Source organism: Lipotes vexillifer, unplaced genomic scaffold (assembly GCF_000442215.2).
Source record: "Lipotes vexillifer unplaced genomic scaffold, Lipotes_vexillifer_v1.1 scaffold1495, whole genome shotgun sequence".
In the NCBI taxonomy this organism is placed as follows: Eukaryota; Metazoa; Chordata; class Mammalia; order Artiodactyla; family Lipotidae; genus Lipotes; species Lipotes vexillifer.
The window spans coordinates 163,172-184,408 of NW_006781409.1; the positions used below are offsets into that span (position 1 = coordinate 163,172).

The 21,237-nt window shown below is 47.4% G+C and overlaps 1 protein-coding gene across 3 annotated transcripts in view; it reads left to right on the plus strand.

Annotated features, from left to right (window-relative positions):
- The window catches only part of RGS6 (regulator of G protein signaling 6), a 188,270-nt gene that overhangs the window by 162,475 nt on the left and 4,558 nt on the right, over nt 1-21,237 (plus strand). The window contains exon 16 of one of the 3 annotated variants that reach the window (XM_007454736.1): nt 10,758-10,824. The exons of the other annotated variants lie outside the window; for them this stretch is intronic. Within the exon in view, the coding sequence (XP_007454798.1) occupies nt 10,758-10,824 (67 nt within the window). The remainder of the gene's footprint in view (nt 1-10,757; nt 10,825-21,237) is intronic. 3 annotated transcript variants of the gene reach the window in all.

Consider the following 21,237-nt stretch of genomic DNA (forward strand, 5'->3'; position numbering starts at 1 on the left):
ATATATATATATATATATGGGTGCTCATCCCATCTCTTCTTTGGTCTTTTCTCCCCATGGCCTTTCCTCATGAGAAATCAGCGCTTGCACAGTGTAAGACCTGTGGTTCCCCTGTCTGTCTTCATGGCTGGTTTGCCACGAACACGTAATATTGTACACCAAGAAGCTGCCACGGGCTGTTAGAGGCAAGGCCAACAGGAATTCCTTCACCCCCGATGGCTGATAGAGAGTGGTGGGAACCCACCTCTCCCTCTCTTTTGAGGCCTGGAGGCTGTAGGTTGAAGATGTTTAGGGGTTTTGTTGACAAGCCCAGAGTATACTGTGGAGAAAGCAGAACTCCTGCAGCCCCATGGAGGCCCTTCAGGTTGACTGTGTGGGCCGAGGGTGTGAGAGGAAGCCTGGTACTTGGATGAGGCATCCAAACATCTCCAGGCTGCTTTTCAGGAGAAGTGGGTATTGGGAAGGCAAGCATGATCTCAGTGAAGCTCTGTGAAGAGCGTTTATTGATGTTCCTTCATCCCAGAAGTGGTGTTGGTTCAGTGGTTCTCCAAGGTCTGTTAACAAAGCGTTTGGAACGAGAAAGCATCAGAACCACCTTCCAAGCATCTGAAGTGTGCACATGGGAGAACTTACAGAGATGTTTCAGGGCCGGCTGAAAGAGAAAAATCTTCCAAGTTCCTGAGATTTTTAGAATCTACATGAGAGAAGGCCCAAACTTCAAAACCAAAAAATTCCTAAATTCCATGCTATTTTTTCTATGAAGACTCTAAGGGGTGGTGTGTTCTGAGGTTTTGTTTCCAGTGGTGGAGATGGTGATGGATCTGTATTGATCCATCCTTGTTCCTTGTGCTCTTGGGGTAGCACCACTTCGGGTAACAAGATGAGGCTGAGTTTGAGGAAATTGCCCATGGCCGTAGAATAGTAGCAACTCTCAGAGTACTTGAGGCTGGAACCCAAGAACGTGGTCTCCACAGCCCAGTGTTCTAATCAAACGGAATTAACCAGCCAACGAAAATGCCTTGCAATTTGATGGCCATTTTCTGGATATAATATACATAAAGTGCTTGATTTCTTTAAAAGAAGGTCTGCGTGAATATTTCATCTGCTACGTACCGCAAACTATAAAACTCAATGAAAGACTTGCTCAATAGCATTCTCACGGTGCTGGGAAATATGTGTAAAAAGACCATCCTTGTCATGGAACCAATAATGGGAAAATGAAGGGGTGAAGCTGGGCAGTCCATGCACCAAGGATGTGAGGCCAGCTGCCATTTAGGACTAACTAGTGGCAAGAAATGTTGACCCAGATGGTTTGTTATCTCAGTCAGCTCACTTCTTATCAAAACTGAATCTGGGTCCAGAATTTCTCCCACGCCAGTGTCCTTTCTTTTCTTGGTAAAGGAGGAACATGTGGAGAAAGCAGATCGTTCTTTCCAAGACTCAGGTGTATCATGATATGGAGGGATTATCTGTTGAAGGCCCCAGATGCCCCCTTTGACGTGAGATCCTAGGGAGTAGTTCATTGTGGTTCACGGAAGCTGCTGGGGCCACCCTGGTTTGGGTGCAGAAGGAGCCTTGCGATCCCCATCAGAGGCATTGCTGGGTGAGCTGCTCCTTCCAATGGAAGCGTCATTCTGAGTCACGCAGAGCTTGAACGTCAGAGCCAATGGGAGGTATGCTGTGCCAAGGCATTGTGTAGCTGGGCCACCTAGAGCCACAGAGCTTGCATAATGGCCTGCTTTTTGACAGGGCAGGCCCAGGTTCAGAAGCAAACATCACTCAAAGTCCATGGCATGGCGCAGCCAGCCCACATCGCATCTTTATTCAGAGCAGAAAACAGGACTCCCTCTGATGAGCCCAGCCCCACAGATACCCAGCTGGCCAAGCGACGCGCAGCTGGATTTCAGCCCCTCCTTGACCCTCAGCTGCCCTTGTGCAGTGGATGACTCACATCACTGAACATGGTGGCCCCGGTCCCAAGAGCTCCAGGCCCAGGAAGAGCTGTAACCCATAGCAGCTTCTCAAAGGGGGCCTAGGACATGGCCTCAGGTCAGATGAATGGAGCCTCTCTCTCCCTAGTCCTGTCCACTGGGAAGCTTCCTTTCACAGTGGCTGTAGAATATGAAAGCCACAGTAGGAAACTTCCGTGGATTGCCTTTGCATCACCCTCCATCTCCTCTGCAGACTCTCTGGTGGGAGGTCCCAGGCACTGCTGACCTGGGGAGGAGGGTCTTCTCTAACTAGAGACCACTTGCTACTGCTCAGTGCCCACCAGTCTGCCATTCTCCACCATCTTCCTGGTTTTGCGGCTGACAGATGACTACGAGGGTGGCCAGAGCGGAAAGGCTGTCCTTCCTCCTGCTCTCTCTTAGGCGTGCTCATTCCTTCAGGGTCTACCACAAAGCAGGGAGGGCCCCACAAGGGGCAACTGTGATATAGAGGACAGCAAGGATGCATGGGAGGAGGGCCATTAGCCAAGGTTCAACAGCAGCAATTTGATTGTCCCTTTTCACATGGTGGCCAAAGCCATCTGGTGAGAACTCCACAGGAGGAACTCTGGGAGGAAAAGCTAGAAAAAGTCCTCTGCATGGTATCTGCAAGGGGTAGCACTTAAGTTAGCAGAAGTGGCAGCCCTGGGTGACGGTGGCATCAGCCTCCCTGGACACCTTTGCCTGGGCGCTCAGCCGCAGCCCCAGGTGTCCTCTTGAGAGCCTCATCAGCTGTAGCCTCGGGCTCCCAAGATGGGCAATGGGGTTGCTGGTGCCTGAGCTACGCTGGAGGCCTCAGAGGAGAGCAGAGGTGAGAGCCAGGTGTTCATCACCCTCCCAAGAGAGCATCACAGTTGGGCTTTGTCGAGGTGCTCCTTGGAATTGAAACAGCAAGGGCCGGGAGCTGAGGGAGCCTTGGCGTGTGCCAGGCATCTCCAAGCGTTTCTGTCCTGCCTGCCAAGGAATGCAGCGGGAAAGTCAGATGGAGACCAGGAAGTTCTGGGAGCCAGCTGTCACCCTCCCTCCCTCTCCCTTTCCTCCCGCCCCAACCAAAAGCCAAGGAAAAGCTAATGAGGGCTAAAAAGTCTGCAGCTCACCTCCCACCACCTTCCAGGCAGCTCCGGCCGCAGGCCCAGGTGCTGAACCAGAAGTGGAAGGCTGAGACCCTTGGCAGGCAAGACAGAGGGCCGGCAGCCAGGGTGCTCGGCGCCCACCCCACAGCAGCTCCTTCCCCGGGGAGGCTGTCTCCCCCTCCCCCTCAGCGTGTCAGGGGCAGAGCCAGTGCACTCTGCTGCAATGAGTTCTCAAACACCTAGACTCAGCAGAGCCCCCAGAGGGCTTTGACCTCAGTTGAAAAAATCCTTTCGGGCCTCCAGCAAGGAACGATTGGCTAAAAATCTTTAGAGTTGATTCCGATTGTAAACAGTCCTTGGGCCCCATAGGGACGTCTGGATCGCAGACTGTAGTGCCAGCCTCTCCCATCTGAGAACCCTGAGATCCAGCAGCAGTGAGACCCGGGCCTGCCTAGAGATGGGGGCGGATTCCATAGCAGTGCTTGGGAGGGAAAACATGAAAACCTGCCTGTCTTGAGCAGCAAGGACTTCCCCTGGGACTCTGGGAAACTCCTCAACAGCCTCCACGCAGGGTGGCTCCTGCTTCCAGGATCAGCTTGCTAACAGCGTGGCCTCAGGCCCATCACTAGCCCTCTCTGAGCCCTGGTTTTCTCCTGTGAACAATGGTGTGGACTAGATCATCTCTATGGACCTTTTCAGCTGGAATGTTCTATAGGTCTGTGCTTCTCTCTATCTTGAGATTTGCGAGTTGTGCTAATCATCCCTCAGAGTGAGAGAGGAGCTGCCTTCCTGCCTGGGAAGTGGCTGCCCACCCTTGACACTGGGAAGTAAACCATGTTTGGAATTGAGTTGGGTATGTATTTAAAATCCTTGGACAGGGATTTGACGGTAAATCACCGTCAGAAATGAGTGCGACTGGCACCTGACACACAGGCCCCATCCCTCCATCGCTCAGGGCTCACTGTACACTGTGACCCCTGGAGGGCAGGGAGGGAGAGGTCGCAAAGAGCAGGGTAGGCACCATGCACCCTGTCAATCTTGCCGGTGCCGCAGTCCCTGTCATTCCAGGACGGATGCCCAGCTGGGTATGTGTTGGGAGGTGGGGGGTGAGGTCAGTCGGGCAGAGGGATGGGCTCTGTGTGGCTGCTGCCACATCACCCCGTGCATTGTGGGAGGGTGGGAAAAATAGACTCTGAGTATCTGGTGACCTCAGCATCACTCTGCTGTTCTCCTGCTACCACACTTTCTAGTTCCCTGGAGAACTCCGGGCCGGCTTTCCACTGTCCTCTCTTAATGCCCAAAAAGAGGGCACAGAGGGCATGTTAACCTGGTTATAGTCAGTGGTAGGTTAAGCCTCCTCTGGTCTCGATCCTTCTCTCTCCATCTAGGGTCCAAGTGAAGTTTGAAAAAGCATGTTTAATATTATAGTTTTGTAGCTGGAAAATGAAAATGTAAAAGTTTATTTTTTTTTATAAACCAACTATCAAATGTAAGACAGCTGAATCAGCTTAGCTGGGAGGATACAGAGAAGACAAAGAGATAAAGTGGCTGTCCATGGGGGTGTTGGGAGGGGTTCTTTCTGAAACTCTGGGGAAGGGTGAGATTTTTATTTATCAAAAAGGGTCAGAGGTTGTCATTTTTGACACTGCCACTCCTCTTGGAAGGAGGAACCCCCAGCTGATAGTTCAACCTGTCAACCAAAAGCAGCCAAAAACGCCCTCCCCGCGGAGTGCCCACTCAAGAAGAAATGAGGCAGTGACTCAGCCTCCTGACCCAGGGGACAGCTAGGCTCTGCAAAACTACTCCCTCCTCCTCTGGCCGGCCCTCCCTCTCCCCCACCCCGGGCTTCTCCTGCCTTCCCCAGACCCCGGTGTGCCGAGCAGTCAAGTGAAAAACTCCCATGAGGCAGAAAGGCACAGCTGTGTGTTTACAGCCAGTGATTCCGATCCAAATCGCATCCCTGCCAGTCTCCCGCGAGGCAGGCTGGGGGCACACTGTGGATGGATGTGCCAGGTGGGAAGCTATTTCAGGAGCTGACCTGCAGCCCTTTGCCGTAACAGAGCCTTCCTCCTACCCCCCACTCAGGAAAGACGTCCTTCTAGAAGGATCTCTCTCTTTAGAAGTGGCTGATGGGGCTGTGGGATTTCAGCCCGTTCCCTGTTGCTTGTACCGTCAGATTTCTGGCTCATGTCCCCAGGCAGCCACATGAGAACGGCCATGGGCTCCCATCTGTCCAGGGAGAAGGCAGAGGGTGAAGGTGACCGACCACAGGGCCCTCAGCGGGATGAACGGCGGGGAGTGCGGGCCATGCAGGGGACAGGACGCCCGCTTCTCCAGAGGACAGAATCCGCCTCGGACCTGCCAGGGGAGCAGCGGACACGCAAGGGGCAGGAGAGAAACCTCCAGGCATTAGGCAGGCTTTGGAATAGCAGGAACCTAGGAAGGAGACAAAGCTGCCAATGTCAACGTCAGGGAGAAGAGACCCAACTCTGCCTGTGTCCAGACTGGACGGTAAGAAGTCAGAGAGCTCAAGGTCTAAGGACTTCGAAGGCTGAGAAGTAAGCCAGCCGCGGCATTCCCCCAGAATGAGCTCCTGGTGAAAGCAACGCGCGAGTATCCCGTTTCTGAGCAGCAAATGAGTATCTTTGGTTCAAATCGAGTTTGGGAACCATGGTATTCTGGAAGGAGGGCAGGATACAAATCCATAGGAAGGAACAACCTCTGAAATGTTGCTATGAAGCAGAATGCTAACTGGGACACTGCAGGGGAGCTGAAAAGAGCTCGGAGCAGTGGGGTCTTCAGTTTAGTGATGTTACCTGAAGGCCAATGAGAGAAAGACCCTTGAGTGTTTGTTTGCTGGCTCCCTGACAGATGGGAAGGTGGGACGGGGTTGGGAGTGTATAGCTACCGGGGCAGTGGCAGCGTCCAAATGGCAAGAGTTCTGCCACACCCACTGGTCACGGTCAATTCATTTTGGCCTGAGCGATGGCACCACAGCCCCAAACAAGAATGGGCCTCATTGGTGTAATATTTGCAGGAACTTTCCACACCCTCCTTGCAAGCCTGGCTTACTGTAGATGGATGACCGTCATAACTACATCCCCTGCTCCAGAAAATATTTATTTGTGACCAGATACCAGTGCAATAAGGTTGAAAATGCTATCAGTTCCTGTCCCCTGTACCCCCTCCACCTCCGCTGCCTCTATGTTTGCCCATAATTAGGGAAAGCAAGTATATTCATCGCATCTTAATGGCTGATAAGATGGTGAATTAACAGATCTATGTCCATGGGAAATGCAGTTTCTAGTTGTGGCCACAAGGGTCCAGCCATAGCCCTGTCCTATCCACATCCTTTTTGATGACTCAGATGGAGAGACAAACATGTCAGTCACACTCAAAGTTGCAAACCTGGAAGGTACTGCTCATTGGATAGGTAATGGAATTATCTTAAAACCATCTCCTTCAGGTAGAATGATGGGTCCAAACAACCAGGTATAATTTAACCAGATAAAGTTTATGTTAAAAAAAATTCAGTCTCACGACTACAGGGTGGCATTCCTAGCCTTCACTGTAATTCAAGTTTTAAAAATTCTGGGGTTGCAGTTGATTACAAGCCTGATAGAAGCAAAAGCAGGATGCGATCACTTTTTTTTTTTAAGCAACTTTAGGTTGTAATAACAAAAGTGGAACAGTCAGAAAAGAAGTGCTCCACTGCTCTCTGTGTTGCTCTAGACTGTGTTGAATCTTGGTTCTAAGCCCCCTGCACTTTATCAGGAACTTCAACAAACTAGAGAACATTCAGAAGAGAATAGCTGGGGACTCTGGAAGCCATGTCGGATGAGACTGAAGGAGATAAAGGCATCCTGCCCCTAAAGAGATTCAGTAACCATCTAGAGCTATATGTGTGTTTGTCTCCCAGAGTGAGTGGACATTTCTGGATTGTTCCAGACAAAGCTAGAACACATGCATAGAAGACATGGGGACGGTCACTCATTCTAAGAATATTCTAACAGTAGCAGCTTCCCAACGATGGAATATGTCACCCCAAGGAAAAAAGGAGCTCCCTGGAAACGTTCAGAAGCTGAATGGCCAAGGATATTGTAGAGCAGGTTTCTGCTCTGGATTCCATCACCTCTTCCAAATGGAATCCTCGGATGCATTAAATATTTGTGAAGTACTGCATTTTATCATATGGTTTATAAATAAGCCTCAGAAGAGGAGGACAGATCGCGTGGAGGGAGTTTGCTGAGACTGGAGGAGAGAGGTCTGGAGAGGATTAGATTTTACCTTGAGGGAGAAAAGCCAGATGACGGTGAAGGCAAGGCCACTGTCAAGAAGTGGAATTGCTGCCCTTCACCTGTCATCCTGGCCTTTTGTTTTCGGTTTTCTAAGCCAGACACTGCTGCTGCTGCAGCTGAGCCCTGGGCAACAGGGCTCTCTCACCTGAATGCCCAGGAGGAAATCAGTGCGTGGAGGACACGGGTGCCTGTTGGCTTAGGGAGGCTGAGCACAGCCAGGGGTTGGCGTGTGCGGGGTGCCCTGGCCCTATGCTGGAGAAGGCTTGGCCTGACATCATTTCCATACAGAAAGGGTGTTTTGTTGAAAGCAGAAAAGATGATCAAGCCAGTTAGTTGCCTTTTACCCGATGCCAGTGCAGGTTCCAGGCGGACAAGCTGGCCCCTAAACTGTCTCAGCCTGGCCAGGAACAGAACACGCCCCCTGATACCTTAGACCAAGGGGAAACTGCGCTCGTGGGCCCCCTCCTCCTGGGCCCTTCCGTGAGGACTCATCTTCAGCCCAACTCAGGGGAAGGGAAGGGCTCTTGTGTCACATTCTTGCCAGCTGTCCTGAGGACCAACCTGATTGCAAATGACACTCCCTCCTCTCTCGGCTATTGCCAGGGCTGCCTTCGACTCATCATGGGATTGTATAATTATGGTGATTACGGCTTATGGCTTTTTTCCTCTCCTCATCTTTTGCTTTCAAATTCTTTGAGGCCTCTCATTAAACATGGCGATCCCGATAAAGTCAGCAAAGTTTTAATAAGACATTTTTTGAAGCTAAAGAAAGCCCAGTCAGAGTTGATTGTTACTGTGTTCCCTCATACAGGCCTTTAAAACTCTGGTGGGCATTGATTGATGCCTGGATATAAGAGGTAGGGGAGAGAGAGGTATGGGGATCCAGGGGGTGCACATGCTCTTTCACAGGGTTGGAGAACTGTTTTACACCGTGCCCCTGGCCTTTCTCATTTGTACCAAGAGCACGGTGCATCCAAATCCCCACAGCTAATGGGAAAAGACAGACCATCAGGTAAGGGTAGAGGGCCTGCCCTTTCCATCATAGCATACTAAGTTGGGAAATGGAGATGGAGCAACCAGTACAAAACTCAACCCAACCTTGTGAGCTGCGGCAAAAGTAGAGGGGAAATTCTGATGGATTCTCTGTCCTGAATGATCCTGGAAGGTTCCAGGGCATCCGTAATTCTAAATATGTAAAGGATTCAACCATTAGTATTTGTGAGTGGTCACCACCCTGTGCTCATATCCTCAAGGGCGGTTTCCTTGGTAATGATACAGCTTCAGAGCCCCTCATTTGCTAGCCCTCAGTCAGAGCGTTGCTGAATTGTTTCTAGACTTTATGAGGATCACCAGGAAGGTGTGCGGCTGGGGTGGCCACTAGAGCCCCCAGCTTGCCCTTCAGCAGCTTTGTGTAGGTTTGATGTCAGGGTCCCCTTTCTTTCCATCCTCCCCAGGACTGCACGGAGGACTGCACAGCAACGTGCATCTTGCCCTGGCAAGAGTTTGTTTTGAGAGGCTCCAACTGGCCCCTCATCCTGCCCTGAGCTGTCCTCACTGCTCCTCAGCCAGCTATCTGGGTGTGACTGAACAGCACTACCTATGAGAGGTTAAATGTCAAAAACCTGGCAGTGATATTTCCCCCAACTGCATCCTCATCCCCTACTGAAGATGACCTGCTGGCTCCGCCCCCTGAGAACAACATCCCTTTAGGGGCCACCAGAATGTAGAGAATGGGCTCAGGGTTAGGGATGGGCAGCCCTCGTTGAATCCTATTTCTCCACCTGAAGTTGGTATAAGACCCTGGGCAAGCCGCTCACTTGCCCGATGGGTACAATGATGCCTGCTGCCCTGGGTGGATGTTGGCACTAAATGAGGGCATAACAAGAACAGCTGCCATGTCTTGGGCGCTCACGTTGTCGCACTGTGGGCATCCGTGTCATGCAGAACTTGGCCTGAGAGGGACTTCGGTTCCCCCCCAGCTCCACCACTTAATTGTGCGTTTCAGACTCCAAGCCTCAGTTTCCTCATCTGTAAAAAAGATAAGAGTAAATGATTAAGAGGGAAAGAATACATAAAGTGCTTAGCATAGTGTTTGCAGTATATATGCTTAAGTATAACTCTTTGTATTATTATATTCATTATTATGATGTTACTTACCTGCAGCCCATTAGCTCTTATTACCTTAACTGATTTCCAACCACATCCTGCAAGGTAGGTATTATTGTATTTATTTTGCAGTTGAGGATGGTGGCACGCGTATCTCAAATACGACAATGTGCGCAAAGCACATTCGTTTATTACAGCAACCAGCTCATGACTCTACTCGATAAATGGTAGCTATTATTATTGTCTTATTTTGAAAGTCAACTCAGAGAGCTGGTTTCTCTGCTTTCCGTAGGAATGGAGGGTCTGTGGTACCCAGCACACCAGCTTCTGCCCTGTGGTCTATTTCTCAGGGCCCCTGTGCACTTCCTAGGAAGCTGTAGGAGCTAGGGGCTTGTAGCAGTGCGGTACCAGGACGTGGGGAAGGCCACCAAGGAAACACTGCCTACGTTGTCAGGATCTGGCATTTGCCCCGACTCCTGAGGTGCAGGACCCTAAGATGCCTCCTGCTTCCAGACACAGATCGGAGATGGTTCTCCCCTGTAAGAGCATGAAATCCAGTCCTGCAGGTGTAGCGCTCTGCACTGCGGAAGCCTCATTCCCAGAAACCCTCACCTGGCAGCTGTGTGCCTGCCTGGAGCCAACCTGAGCAGTACAACCTCACCAAGTCTGGTTGCTCCAACCGCCAGATAAACAGAGGCTCCTATTTTTTAACTGCGTGCTACAAAGTGGGGTGTTCGGAGGAGTCAGAACCAAGTGGCAGGGGATGCTTTGAAATCCCTCAGAAGCCAGCCCCCTGGGTGGCACGCTCCCACTGCTTGCAGTATTGACAGAAATAGAAGCAGAGAGGCCATTTCCACTGACACAAATGGCTTTTTCCTGGGGAAAGTCAGGTTTATATATGTATCTTAAGGTAAATGCTTGAAGTTTGCAGTGTCTGTCAAAGATTGGCATCTTAGGAGCCTGAGGTAAAGCTCTACAGCCAATCATGTGGTTGCTCATGAACCTTGCATGAGATGCTTTTGCAAGTGCCTGTGGTATAAACACTCACATGAGCGTGTGCACAGCTGCATACACAGGTGCATGTGCTACCTGCCTGATACACGCCTCCGTGTTCAGTGTATGGTACATGTGTTACATACGCTGCAGACCTGCATGTGCCTCTGCGCGTGGATCGCCTGCCCGCTGCTGCTGTGTGCGTGTCTGGGCAGGGGCTCCCCTAAAGCCACAGGTCTTCACGGTTTCAGCTGGATAAGTTATTCTTCACTTCCCTTCCTAAAAACACAATTGCCTAGTGCTGCTGGCGCAGAGTCAGAATGGCCGCTGCATTTCACCCCCGAGGTGGCTTCCTTCCAGCAGTGGGTGAGTGATCCCGGCGTCCGAACTCTCTAACCTTCTTTGGGATCCTTCTGCCCAGAAGGTGCTCCAAATCCGGAAGAGATGATCTGTTTGTCCGTGGCCTCATCTCTGCCCACCTGTCCTGTTCTCACACCCTAGTTCCATGGACAGTCAGTGGCACCCATTTTTTAGTGTGCCCATTTTTCCTGCCTCTTTTTTTACACCCATAGTTTTTTCTTCCTAAGAAACAAGAAGCTGAGGGGTCTAGAAATGACACGGAGATGAGTGCCTTGTCCCAGAGGCAATGTACAAATAATGTCTTCAGGTATTGATCCTGTAACTTGCTTCTCCTGGACCCCTAGCAGAAATGCCCTCTATCTTTGAAGATGCTTTTAGACCCAACAGCAGCATCCTGAGGCTTAGTCTCCCACTTACAGCTTCCATTACTCTTCCTCTGTGGTCCAGGTCCAAGTCCTGTGGGAAACTTGGAAATCTCACCTTTCTACCTGCTAGACCACCAGGCGAGAAGAGGGCTAGGGAACCGCCCATCCCCCGTGTCACAGGGATGGAGAGCATCGCAGCGACACGTGAAAAGGCTTTGTAGGGAAGTAGGAAGGTTCTCTGTGGCTAGGAATTCCATCAGCCCACGTTTCTGTCCAGAGATGTCTTGAAAAATGCTGCTTGACCTGTCCCCTGCTGCACTTTTTCAGGTTAGAAATACATGTCTAATAAATGCCCTCCAAACTGCATTCCTGAGAGTAGGGAGGAAAGAGAAAGAGCCAGCCCTCATTGAATGTGTATCCAAATGGACTTGGACACTCACGGAAAGATTATGCTTTGGGGCGGTGGGGACAGTCAGCATGTTGGCAGCCTGTGCCCTTGAAACTCTGCCTTGGCAGCTGGCTTAACCAAGGACCCCAAGCCATGGATGTGTTCTGGGTGAACGTGTTTGCAGGAGATGAGAAGTGCCCTTGGGAGGGTGGGGTTAGAGTCCTCCTGGGTCCTGAGAAGGATCACACACTGCCGAGCAAGGGATCCCTCCTGCTGTCTCATCCACTAAACGTCAGCAGCGCTCTCCCCTGTCGCCATAGTCAAGGGTCACTTGAACTTCCTAGTTGGAAAAAAAGTAGCATCAAGTTCTTGCCGATAGCAACTCAGCCATGTCCCTGTTCCCTTGAGTCTTTGGTGCCTTGCCTAGTTTGGGGTGAACCAGTGCAGAGATGCCAGAGTACATTTAAGGAAGAGGAGGCAAGCACAGCATGGGCTAAGGAAGGCGTGCCATCGGGGGCCCTTGTGAACAGAATGCCCACCTCCACTCCACCCCTGTGTCCACCAAGAACTTGCTGCAGGCTGGGTGTAGAAAGAGCACCAGGGTTTTTCAGTCAGAACGAGAGGAAGGAGATAAGAGGTCCGGTAATAGAAGGGGGGCATTTCTCCTGCATGAGGTGAAAAAAGCAGCAGGGAAAGTGGAAATGCACAACTTGGACAGGAGGCTGGGGAGTTGGGGACTGGGCGTTGTGCCACCAGTGTCGGGCACAGCTGCCGAGCCCTTGTCACTCCCAGCATCCGGCATGCCTGCCTGGTTCCAGATTTGTCCCTGCACAGCTGGGGACCATGGAGGAAGGTCTCCCATCACCCACCAAAACTAACAGGTAGAGGTCGGACTTTGCAAAGAGCCCCATAAGTGACGAGCGCGATGAGGGGGCGGGAGTCAGAAGTGCGAGGAAGGGCAGCCGGGGAGGGCTTCCCCAGCCAGCTCGATTTGGGCACGTGGTTCTAATTGGGGTTGGTTCTAATTGGAGTAAAGCATCCGCCCGCCCCTCCTCAGGAAGGTAAACATCACACCTGCTTCTATCCTCCCTGGGACTGTTGCTATGGAGATCCCAGAGGCATTGGCACCAATGACACAGGGCCACAAACAGAAGTGGCAGGGTCACTGGCCGGTCCAGTAGCCCCCGTTTTAAACCCATGAGCGCCAAGCCGCGGTGACGTGCACCTCAGCTCAGCACAACAGCCAAAGTCCCACTTTGCCAGACTTGCCAGCCAGAAGGTAGCAGCTTTTCCTTCTCAGGAGTCCCCAGTGTGAGGAAGGGAAGCAGCTTAGGCAGAACAGAAATGCCTGGGATGGTCTCAAGTGTGCCCAAGAGCTGAAGCGTCTTTCTCAGTGAGGTTGAGAAAATCACCCTGCACTGCCCAGAGAGAGAGTCTGGTGTGGGTAGATGTGGAGGAATCCTTAGTCCTGAGCTTTTCCACCTGCCTCCTTCCTTGAGAGTGACAGTCATGTACAAGAGAGAAGGTGGATGGGCCATGAAGGCCACTGACCAGCTGTGTGCACTCAGGCTAATGGTTCAACCTCATGTGTCCAGTGAGGGTTAAAGGAATACCTAACTGGCAAGGATGCTGTGGACATTAGCACAGGTGTCTCTCAAATGTCTAGTGCGCTTGACACACAACAGCTGCTCTATGTTCAGTCAATGGGTGGCCATTAGTAACTTTCCTCAGCAGCTAACCTGTGTCCCTGGTAAGGGGACCGTCCCCACACTGCCACCATCAAGGTCTGGTTGAGTCGAAGAGGAGGGCACTTGAGAAGGGAGGGTGCACGAGATAACAATGCCACCCCATTGGGCAGGAACAAGAAATTCAAAGAGAAAATCCCTGGAGATAGGGGATATAAGCTGGTCCTCTCACATTTAGTTCAGATAAACTCAACGTTTCTAAATTTAAAAAAAAAAAATTAAGTAAAAATTAAAAAAAAAAAAAAAGCGAGAAAGGTGTCTGGACCTGCTAATGATCCCAGTAACATTTTGTGGGAATTGCTCTCAGCAGACACGACTGCAGGCAGATTCCATAGACCCACCATTGACGTGGAAAGACCTGATTGTTTATATTACTGTACATAAGATGGTGGGCTATTGCAAAAGAATCCACTGTTTATATTTTGACCATATTCCTTACTTTTTACATAGGTTTAATGTATGTTAAGTCTTCATCCAGAGAGCTTTTTTTAAATATAATTCAATTTTCACCTATCTCTTGATTTGAAGGGGGGGGGGAAGCTTTGTTTTATGTTTGTGGTACCCTATTTTTTTTTAACATCTTTATTGGAGTATAATTGCTTTAGAATGGTGTGTTAGTTTCTGCTGTATAACGAAGTGAATCAGTTATACATATATATCTATATCCCCATATGCCCTCCCTCTTGCGCCTCCCTCCCACCCTCCCTGTCCCACCCCTCTAGGTCGTCACAAAGCACCGAGCTGACCTCCCTGTGCTATGCGGCTGCTTCCCACTAGCTATCTATTTTACATTTTGTAGTGTATATATGTCCATGCCACTCTCTCACTTCGTCCCAGCTTACCTTTCCCCCTACTGTGTCCTCAAGTCCATCCTCTACGTCTGTGTCTTTATTCCTGTCCTGCCCCTAGGTTCTTCATGACCTTTTTTTTTAGATTCCATATATATGTGTTAGCATACAGTATTTGTTTTTCTCTTTCTGACTTACTTCACTCTGTATGACAGTCTTTAGGTCCATCCACCTCACTACAGATAACTCAATTTCTTTTTATGGCTGAGTAATATTCCATTGTATATATGTACCACATCTTCTTTATCCATTCATCTGTTGATGGACACTTAGGTTGCTTCCAGGTCCTGGCTATTGTAAATAGTGCTACAGTGAACATTGTGGTACATGACTCTTTTTGAATTATGGTTTTCTCAGGGTATTTGCCCAGTATTGGGATTACTGGGTCATATGGTAGTTCTATTTTTAGTTTTTTAAGGAACCTCCATACTGTTCTCCATAGCGGCTGTATAAATTTATATTCCCACCAAAAGTGCAAGAGGGTTCCCTTTACTCCACACCCTCTCCAGCATTTATTGTTTGTAGATTTTTTGATGCTGGCCATCCTGACCGGTGTGAGGTGATACCTCATTGTAGTTTTGATTTGCATTTCTCTAATGATTAGTGATGTTGAGCATCCTTTCATGTGTTTGTTGGCAATCTGTATATCTTCTTTGGAGAAATGTCTGTTTAGGTCTTCTGCCCACTTTTGGATTGGGTTGTTTTTTTTTTTGATATTGAGCTGCATGAGCTGCTTGTATATTTGGAGACTCATCCTTTGTCAGTTGCTTCACTTGCAAATATTTTCTCCCATTCTGAGGGTTGTCTTTTCGTCTTGTTTATGGTTTCCTTTGCTGTGCAAAAGCTTTTAAGTTTCATTAGGTCCCATTGTTTATTAGGGTTCATTGTTTATTTTTGTTTTAATTTCCATTTCTCTAGGAGGTGGGTCCAAAAAGATCTTGCTGTGATTTATGTCATAGAGTGTTCTGCCTATGTTTTCCTCTAAGAGTTTGATAGTGTCTGGCCTTACACTTAGATCTTTAATCCATTTTGAGTTTATTTTTGTGTATGGTGTTAGGGAGTGTTCTAATTTCATTCTTTTACATGTAGCTGTCCAGTTTTCCCAGCACCACTTATTGAAGAGGCTGTCTTTACTCCATTGTATATTCTTGCCTCCCTTATCAAAGATAAGGTGACCATATGTGCATGGGTTTATCTCTGGGCTTTCTATCCTGTTCCACTGGCCACTTTGTGCCAGTGCCATACTGTCTTTTTTTTTTAACATCTTTATTGGAGTATAATTGCTTTACAATGGTGTGTTACTTTCTGCTTTATAACAAAGTGAATCAGCTATATACCATATTGTCTTGATTACTGTAGCTTTGTAGTATAGTCTGAAGTCAGGGAGCCTGATTCCTCCAGCTCCGTTTTTCGTTCTCAAGTTTGCTTTTGCTATTTGGGGTCTTTTGTGTTTCCATACAAATTGTGAAATTTTTGGTCTAGTTCTGTGAAAAATGCCATTGGTAGTTTGATAGGGTTTGCATCGAATCTGTAGATTGCTTTGGGTAGTAGTCATTTTCACCATGTTGATTCTTCCAATCCAAGAACATGGTATATCTCTCCATCTCTTTGTATCATCTTTAATTTCTTTCATCAGTGTCTTATAGTTTTCTGCATACAGGTTTTTGTCTCCTTAGGTAGGTTTATTCCTAGGTAATTTATTCTTTTTGTTGCAATGGTAAATGGGAGTGTTTCCTTAATTTCTCTTTCGGATTTTTCATTAGTGTATAGGAATGCAAGAGATTTCTGTGCATTAATTTTGTATCCTGCTACTTTACCAAATTCATTGATTAGCTGTAGTAGTTTTCTGGTAGCACCTTTAGGATTCTCTATGTATAGTATCATGTCATCTGCAAACAGTGACAGTTTTACTTCCTCCTTTCCGATTTGGATTCCTTTTATTTTATTTTCTTCTCTGATTGCTGTGGCTAAAACTTCCAAAACTATGTTGAATAAGAGTGGTGAGAGGAGGCAACCTTGTCTTGTTCCTGATCTTAGTGGAAATGGTTTCAGTTTCTCACCATTGAGAATGATGGCCTTTACTATGTTGAGGTAAGTTCCCTCTATGCCTACTTTCTGGAGGGTTTTTATCATAAGTGGGTGTTGAATTTTGTCAAAAGTTTCTTCTGCATCTGTTGAGATTATCATATGGCTTTTATCCTTCAATTTGTTAATATGGTGTGTCACATTGATTTGCATATATTGAAGAATCCTTGCATTCCTGGGATAAACCCCATTTGATCATGGTGTGTGATCCTTTTAATGTGCTGTTGGATTCTGTTTGCTAGCATTTTGTTGAGGATTTTTGCATCTATGTTCATCAGTGGTATTGGCCTGTAGTTTTCTTTCTTTGTGACATCCTTGTCTGGTTTTGGTATCAGGGTGATGGTGACTTCATAGAATGAGTTTGGGAGTGTCCCTCCCTCTGCTATATTTTGGAAGAATTTGAGAAGGATAGGTGTTAGCTCTTCTCTAAATGTTTGATAGAATTCGCCTGTGAAGCCATCTGGTCCTGGGCTTTTGTTCGTTGGAAGATTTTAAATCACAGTTTCAATTTCAGTGCTTGTGATTGGTCTGTTTATATTTCCTGTTTCTTCCTGGTTCAGTCTCGGAAGGTTGTGCTTTTCTAAGAATTAGTCCATTTCTTCCAGGTTTCCATTTTATTGGCATATAGTTCCTTGTAGTAATCTCTCATGATGTTTGTATTTCTGCAGTGTCGATTGTGACTTCTCCTTTTTCGTTTCTAATTCTATTGATTTGTGTCTTCTCCCTTTTTTTCTTGATGAGTCTGGCTAATGGTTTATCAATTTTGTTAATCTTCTCAAAGAACCAGCTTTTAGTTTTATTGATCTTTGCTATCGTTTCCTTCATTTCTTTTTCATTTATTTCTGATCTGATCTTTATGAGTTCTTTCCTTCTGCTAACTTTGGGTTTTTTGTTCTTCTTTCTCTAACTGCTTTAGATGTAAAGTTAGGTTGTTTAGTTGAGATGTTTCTTGAGGTAGGATTATATTGCTATAAACTTCCCTCTTAGAACTGCTTTTGCTGCATCCCATAGGTTTTGGGTCATCGTGTTTTCATTGTCATTTGTTTCTAGGTATTTTTTGATTTCCTCTTTGATTTCTTCAGTGATCTGTTGGTTATTTAGTAATGTATTGTTTAGCCTCCATGTGTTTGTATTTTTTACAGATTTTTTCCTGTAATAGACATCTAGTCTCTTAGTGTTGTGGTTGGAAAAGATACTTGATGCAATTTCAATTTTCTTAAATTTACCAAGGCTTGATTTGTGACCCAAGATATGATCTATCTTGGAGAATGTTCCATGAGCACTTCAGAAGAAATTGTATTCTGTTGTGTTTGGATGGAATGTCCTATAAATATCAATTAAGTCCATCTTGTTTAATGTGTCATTTAAAGCTTGTGTTTCCTTATTTATTTTCATTTTGCCTGATCCATCCATTGGTGAAAGTGAGGTGTTAAAGTCCCCTACTATGACTGTGTTACTGTCGATTTCCCCTTTTATGGATATCAGCATTTGCCTTATGTATTGAGATGCTCCTATGTTGGGTGCATAAATATTTACAATTGTTATATCTTCTTCTTGGATCGATCCCTTGATCATTATGTAGTGTCCTTCTTTGTCTCCTGTAATAGTCTTTATTTAAAGTCCATTTTGTCTGATATGAGAATTGCTACTCCAGCTTCCTTTTGATTTCCATTTGCATGGAATATCTTTTTCCATCCCCTCACTTTCAGTCTGTATGTGCCCCTAGGTCTGAGGTAGGTCTCTTGTAGACAGCATATATACGGGTCTTGTGTTTTTATCCATTCAGCCAGTCTATGTCTTTGGTTGGAAGATTTGATCCATTTACATTTAAGGTAGTTATTGATATGTATGTTCCTATTACCATTTTCTTAATTGTTTTGGGTTTGTTATTGTCTCTTGTGTTTCTGTCCTAGAGAAGTTCCTTTAGCATTTGTTGTAAAGCTGATTGGTCGTGCTGAATTCTCTTAGCTTTTGCTTATCTGTAAAGGTTTTAATTTCTCCATCGAATCTGAATAAGATCCCTGCTGGGTAGAGTAATCTTTTTTTTAATTATTTATTTATTTATTTATTTATTTATTTTTGGCTGCGTTGTGTCTTCGTTGCTGTGAGCGGGTTTTCTTTAGTTGTGGCAAACGGGGGCTACTCTTCGTTGCGGTGCGCGGGCTTTTTGTGGCAGTGGCTTCTCTTGTTGTGGAGCATGGGCTCTAGGCATGCGGGTTTCAGTAGTTGTGGCTCACAGGCTCAGTAGTTGTGGCACACAGACGTAGCTGCTCTGTGTCATGTGGGATCTTCCTGGACCAGGGCTCGGACCCAAAACCCCTGCACTGGCAGGCGGATTCTTAACCACTGCGTCACCAGGGAAGCCCTGGGTAGAGTAATCTTGGTGTAGTTTTTTTCCCTTTCATCACTTGAAATATGTCCTGCCACTCCTTTCTGGCTTGCAGAGTTTCTGCTGAAAGATCAGCTGTTAACCTTATGGGGATTCCCTTGTGTGTTATTTGTTGCTTTTCCCTTGCTGCTCTTAATATTTTTTCTTTGTATTTAATTTTGATAGTTTGATTAATATGTGTCTTGGCGTGTTTCTGCTTGGATTTATCCTGTGTGGGACTCTCTGCGCTTCCTGGACTTGATTATTTCCTTTCCCATATTAAGGAAGTTTTCAACTGTAATCTCTTCAAATATTTTCTCAGTCCCTTTCTCTTTCTCTTCTTCTTCTGGGACCCCTATAATTTGAATGTTGGTGCGGTTAATGTTGTCCCAGAGGTCTCTGAGACTGTCCTCAATTCTTTTCATTCTTTTTTCTTTATTCTGCTCTGTGGTAGTTTTTTCCACTCTTTTATCTTCCTGGTCACTTATCCATTCTTCTGCCTCAGTTATTCTGCTATTGATTCCTTCTAGAGAATTTTTAGTTTCATTTATTGTGTTGTCTTCATTGCTTGTCTCCTCTTTAGTTCTTCTAGGTCCTTGTTAAACGTTTCTTGTATTTTCTCTGTTCTATTTCCAAGATTTTGGATCATCTTTACTATCATTCCTCTGAATTCTTTTTCAGGTAGACTGCCTATTTCCTCTTCATTTGTTTGGTCTGGTGGGTTTTTACCTTGCTCCTTCATCTGCTGTGTATTTCTCTGTCTTCTCATTTTCCTTAACTTACTGTGTTTATGGTCTCCTTTTCACAGGCTGCAGGTTCATACTTTCTGTTGTTTTTGGTGTCTGCCCCCAGTGGATAAGGTTGGTACAGTGGGTTGTGTAGACTTCCTGGTGGAGGGGACTGGTGCCTGTGTTCTGATGGATGAGGCTGGATCTTGTCTCTCTGGTGGGCAGGACTGTGTCCAGTGGTGTGTTTTTGGGGTGTCTGTGAACTTAGTATGATTTTAGGCAGCCTCTCTGCTAATGGGTGGGGTTGTGTTCCTGTCTTGCTAGTTGTTTGGCATGGGGTGTCCAGCACTGTAGCTTGCTGGTCATTGAGTGGAGCTGGGTCTTAGCACTGAGATGGAGATCTCTGGGAGAGCTCTTGCCGATTGATATTACATGGGGCCGGGAGGTCTCTGGTGGACCAATGTCCTGAACTTGGCTCTCCCACCTCAGAGGCTCAGGCCTGACACCCGGCTGGAGGACCAAGACCGTGTCAGCCTCTCAGCTCTCCCCGGGGGTGACCTCGGAGAGCGTCCTGCTGCCTACCCGGACTCCGGGGCGCCACCCACAGCCGAGTCACCGGCCCGGCTGCGTCTCGGATGTCTGTGGTATCCTATTTTTTTAAAAGTCAAATAAAGAGAATATTTCAATACCAAATAAAATGCCCTTCAGCTCCTGAGAGAGATCAGAAAGCTTGGCAAGGACCCAGGAGTAATACAGACCTCAGGAATGGATCTTGTCACAGGGCACCCCCCCCACACCCCCTCCCCCTTCCCTGAAGAGTGAGAAAGCCAGAAGCAGCCTCTGCTTCCTGGATGCTGCTCCAGCCTAGCTCTGCCATGGATCAGCCATGTGTAACCATTGGCTGGTTCCCATCTCATCTGCCCATCTTGCTGTTGATGAAAGAGGAGAGTTGCAGTGTTTTCAAATTATTCTCCATCAAGTATGGGTTTTCCTACCATCCCCTGCCAGAGCTTCTAGCCCTCTAAACTATCCCAAGCAAACGGCACTCTCTCTCCAATTTTAAACATCGTTGAGAAAGGAGATGCCACAGAATACCTTACACTTCCTTTTGAAATCATCCCTTTTGCTTTGCTCAGTGGAGAAGGCGGCACCAGGGGGACCAACCTCCAGGGAAGTCACGCGATGATGTCAGGCAGTCCTGAGTTGGCTGGAGTCCCTGGCTCCTCCCCCTCCCAACAAACCCAAGCTGGGACCTTTCCTTTCTACCTGGCTCTTAGGGCTGACGGATCTCCCCAGCAAGTCCCCTACAGGCCTGTGAGTTCACACACACTCATCATTTATGAACTTGAGCATCGTCTACTCATAGGTAACTTTCAGCCTCCTTGAAAGGACAGCTTCTCTCTGGGACCTCCCACTTCTTGCCTGCTGAGGTCACCTGGTGAGCCCAGCAAAACACCATTCTTCATTAGCAGGGATGAAAAATGCCTGTGTGTCACCACAAGGTGATCCGTTTGGATCTATGGAGACTAGAAATCATGTTACAAATCAGTTCTGTTGCAAGTTCTAGTTCCCCTAGCAGAGGAATCTGGGTTTCTCCTATACTGGAGGGGGAAGCTTTGAATTTAGCCAAAAGGCGAAGTTGCTGGGACGGCAACTGAAAAAGAGTAAGGGGTGGGAAATTTCAAAGCAGAGATGTGATAGCTGGATTTTTTTCTAATCTTTTTTTTCTTCTGAAACATAATTACACATGGCAAAATGAATAGATCTGAAATGTATGGTTCAATGAATCTGAGGAATGTATGCACCAGTGTAACCTACACCCATCATCCTATAAAGTTCCCTTATGCCCCTTTCCAGTCAATTCCATCTCTCTCCGCTAGAGACAACCACGG